This window comes from Propithecus coquereli, unplaced genomic scaffold, assembly GCF_000956105.1.
Source record: "Propithecus coquereli isolate 6110/MARCELLA unplaced genomic scaffold, Pcoq_1.0 Scaffold162, whole genome shotgun sequence".
Lineage (NCBI taxonomy): Eukaryota > Metazoa > Chordata > Mammalia > Primates > Indriidae > Propithecus > Propithecus coquereli.
Genome location: NW_012140747.1, coordinates 2,600,151 through 2,602,272, shown reverse-complemented (window position 1 = coordinate 2,602,272; position 2,122 = coordinate 2,600,151). Strand labels below are relative to the sequence as shown.

Below are 2,122 nucleotides of genomic sequence, written 5' to 3'. Positions count from 1 at the left end.
GAGAGAGAAAAAGTTATATGTGAACATTATTTCTACAAATAGGCTTATACAATAAAACTTTATTAGTTTATCTTTCATCACCTCCCTACTCCTCAACATACTCCAAGGATTATGACATAGCATACTATCCCTTATAGATATCACTGAATATCACTGGATGCTGCATCCTGAAAAAAGACTCCTTAGAAGCCCTGCCCTATGGAATTAAGAGAATTTACCTAGATTGATAGCTAAATCCAGCCACTGTGCAGATACATATTTTAAATCTAAACTACTATTCTTCTTCAGGGTATTGATTGTGACAAAAATCTGGAACACAGTTGGCAGTTAATTCATTTTTGTTGATATGTTCTACTTGCCAGACATCGTGGAACAAAACAAGCATGGCAAAAGTTACTGTCTAGCTGGGCAGGCATATCATAAACAAATAAAAATAAAAAGTGAATGTTATTAAAAACTTTATGGAGGAAGCAGAGAATGGGAGAACATATTTAGAAAGAATGATTTGATGGGGCCATTTAAGCTAATACCTGAAGGTTGAGGAGGAAGCCATCATGGGAAGGGACGGGTGGGGTAGAAAGTATTTCTGATGGAAGGCACACCCAAGAAGGCCAAGAAAGAAAGGAAAGAAATAAAGAAAGGACAGAAAGTAAGAAAGGGAAGGGAAGAAAGGAGAGAAAGGAATAGAGGAAGGAAGGAAGAAAGAAAGAGAAAGGAAGGAAGGAAGGAAGGAAGGAAGGAAGGAAGGAAGGAAGGAAGGAAGGAGTGCAATACACTGGAGTAAGGTTAAAGAGGAGGCAGTTTATGAAGGTCCTCCTGGGCCATCACAAAGACTCTGGATTTTATCCCAAGTATGAGATCTCCATTGAAGAGTTCTAAGTTAGCAAATAATGTGTTTAAATGTATGTGTTAAAATATTTCACTTCATAAATGGATGAAAGCAAAAATAAAAGGTGACTGCAATAATTTAAGTAAGAGATGATGGAGGTTCCGACCCACATGGGGGCAGTGGAAAAGGATATAACTGATGAATTCAGACAGGCTTTGGAGACAGAAAAATTCATAGTGCTTTACTTGTGGACTGGCGGTGGGGATACAGGAGGAATCAAGGGTGACTCCTAGTTTTCTGGCTGGAGCAAGTTGATGGCAGTGGAGCCATTTTTTGACCAGAAGATTATAGGGAAAGGAATAGATACGGGAAAAATCAAGCATTTTGTTTTGATCATGGTAGGTCTGAGAAGCCAATTAGAAATCAAGGTGAAGATGTAAGGAGACATTTGGATATGCTTGGGTTAGATAGATAAATCTGGGAGTCATTGGCATATAGATGGTATTTAATGCCATGAGGATGAATGAAATCATCCAAGGAGAGAATGTAAAGAGAAGACAAGAGGACCTGTCCCAGCTCTGGGGTTCAGCAATATTTAGAGAGGTGGTAACTCCAGAACTACTATTCAGTAGGGGCTTTTGGACTGCCCTCGCGTTTTAAGAAGAGGTTTGAGACTCACCTATAATTTCATTTGCAGAGAAAGGAGCACACTATACTTAGATTGTATATTTATTTGCAGTAGTGTGGGAAGAAGGAGGCTGATTATAGGAGATTATAGGAGGGGTGCTAAAGCCTTCTTCTAAATTCCCCTTTATCACCACTGCAAAAAGGAGCAAATGAAAAAAGCAGAAAGTGCTTTTCCCTCACACGGTGCACCCTAGTATTAAACTACACACACATTCTAAAAGCCTAGGAAATCTGATCCAGTGTCAGTTTCTATAAGGACCCAATGTTGGTAACATCATGTATGGCTTAAGATATAATGAAATGTGGCTATCCTGTAACTAATGAGAAAGAGCTTACTCTCCAGGAATTCCATCTGGCTGTCTTCAATGTTGATGCAAACTGCATTGAAACCTTGGGTGGGTGCCACACTGTGCTGGACTCTGTTTGAAGCTAGAGAGTAGAGGACACTGGTTTTTCCCGCTCCATCCAGGCCCAGCACTAGGATCTGCTTATTTTTCTCCTGTGAAACAAAAGATAAATCAATAAACCTATGCTATCAGGGCTTTGTTTTCCTGGCTCCTGGCAGTGGGCCTGCCTGGATCCAATAATATTCTTGGAATTGTAAAC

At 39.9% G+C, this 2,122-nt stretch overlaps 1 protein-coding gene across 1 annotated transcript in view; it reads right to left on the bottom strand.

The window, feature by feature from the left end:
• Positions 1-2,009, bottom strand: part of ARL9 (ADP-ribosylation factor-like 9) — a 12,846-nt gene extending 10,837 nt beyond the window's left edge. The window contains exon 1 of the mRNA XM_012641116.1: positions 1,853-2,009. Within this exon, the coding sequence (XP_012496570.1) occupies positions 1,853-1,868 (16 nt within the window). The 5' untranslated portion in view covers positions 1,869-2,009. The remainder of the gene's footprint in view (positions 1-1,852) is intronic.
• Positions 2,010-2,122: the final 113 nt, after the last annotated feature.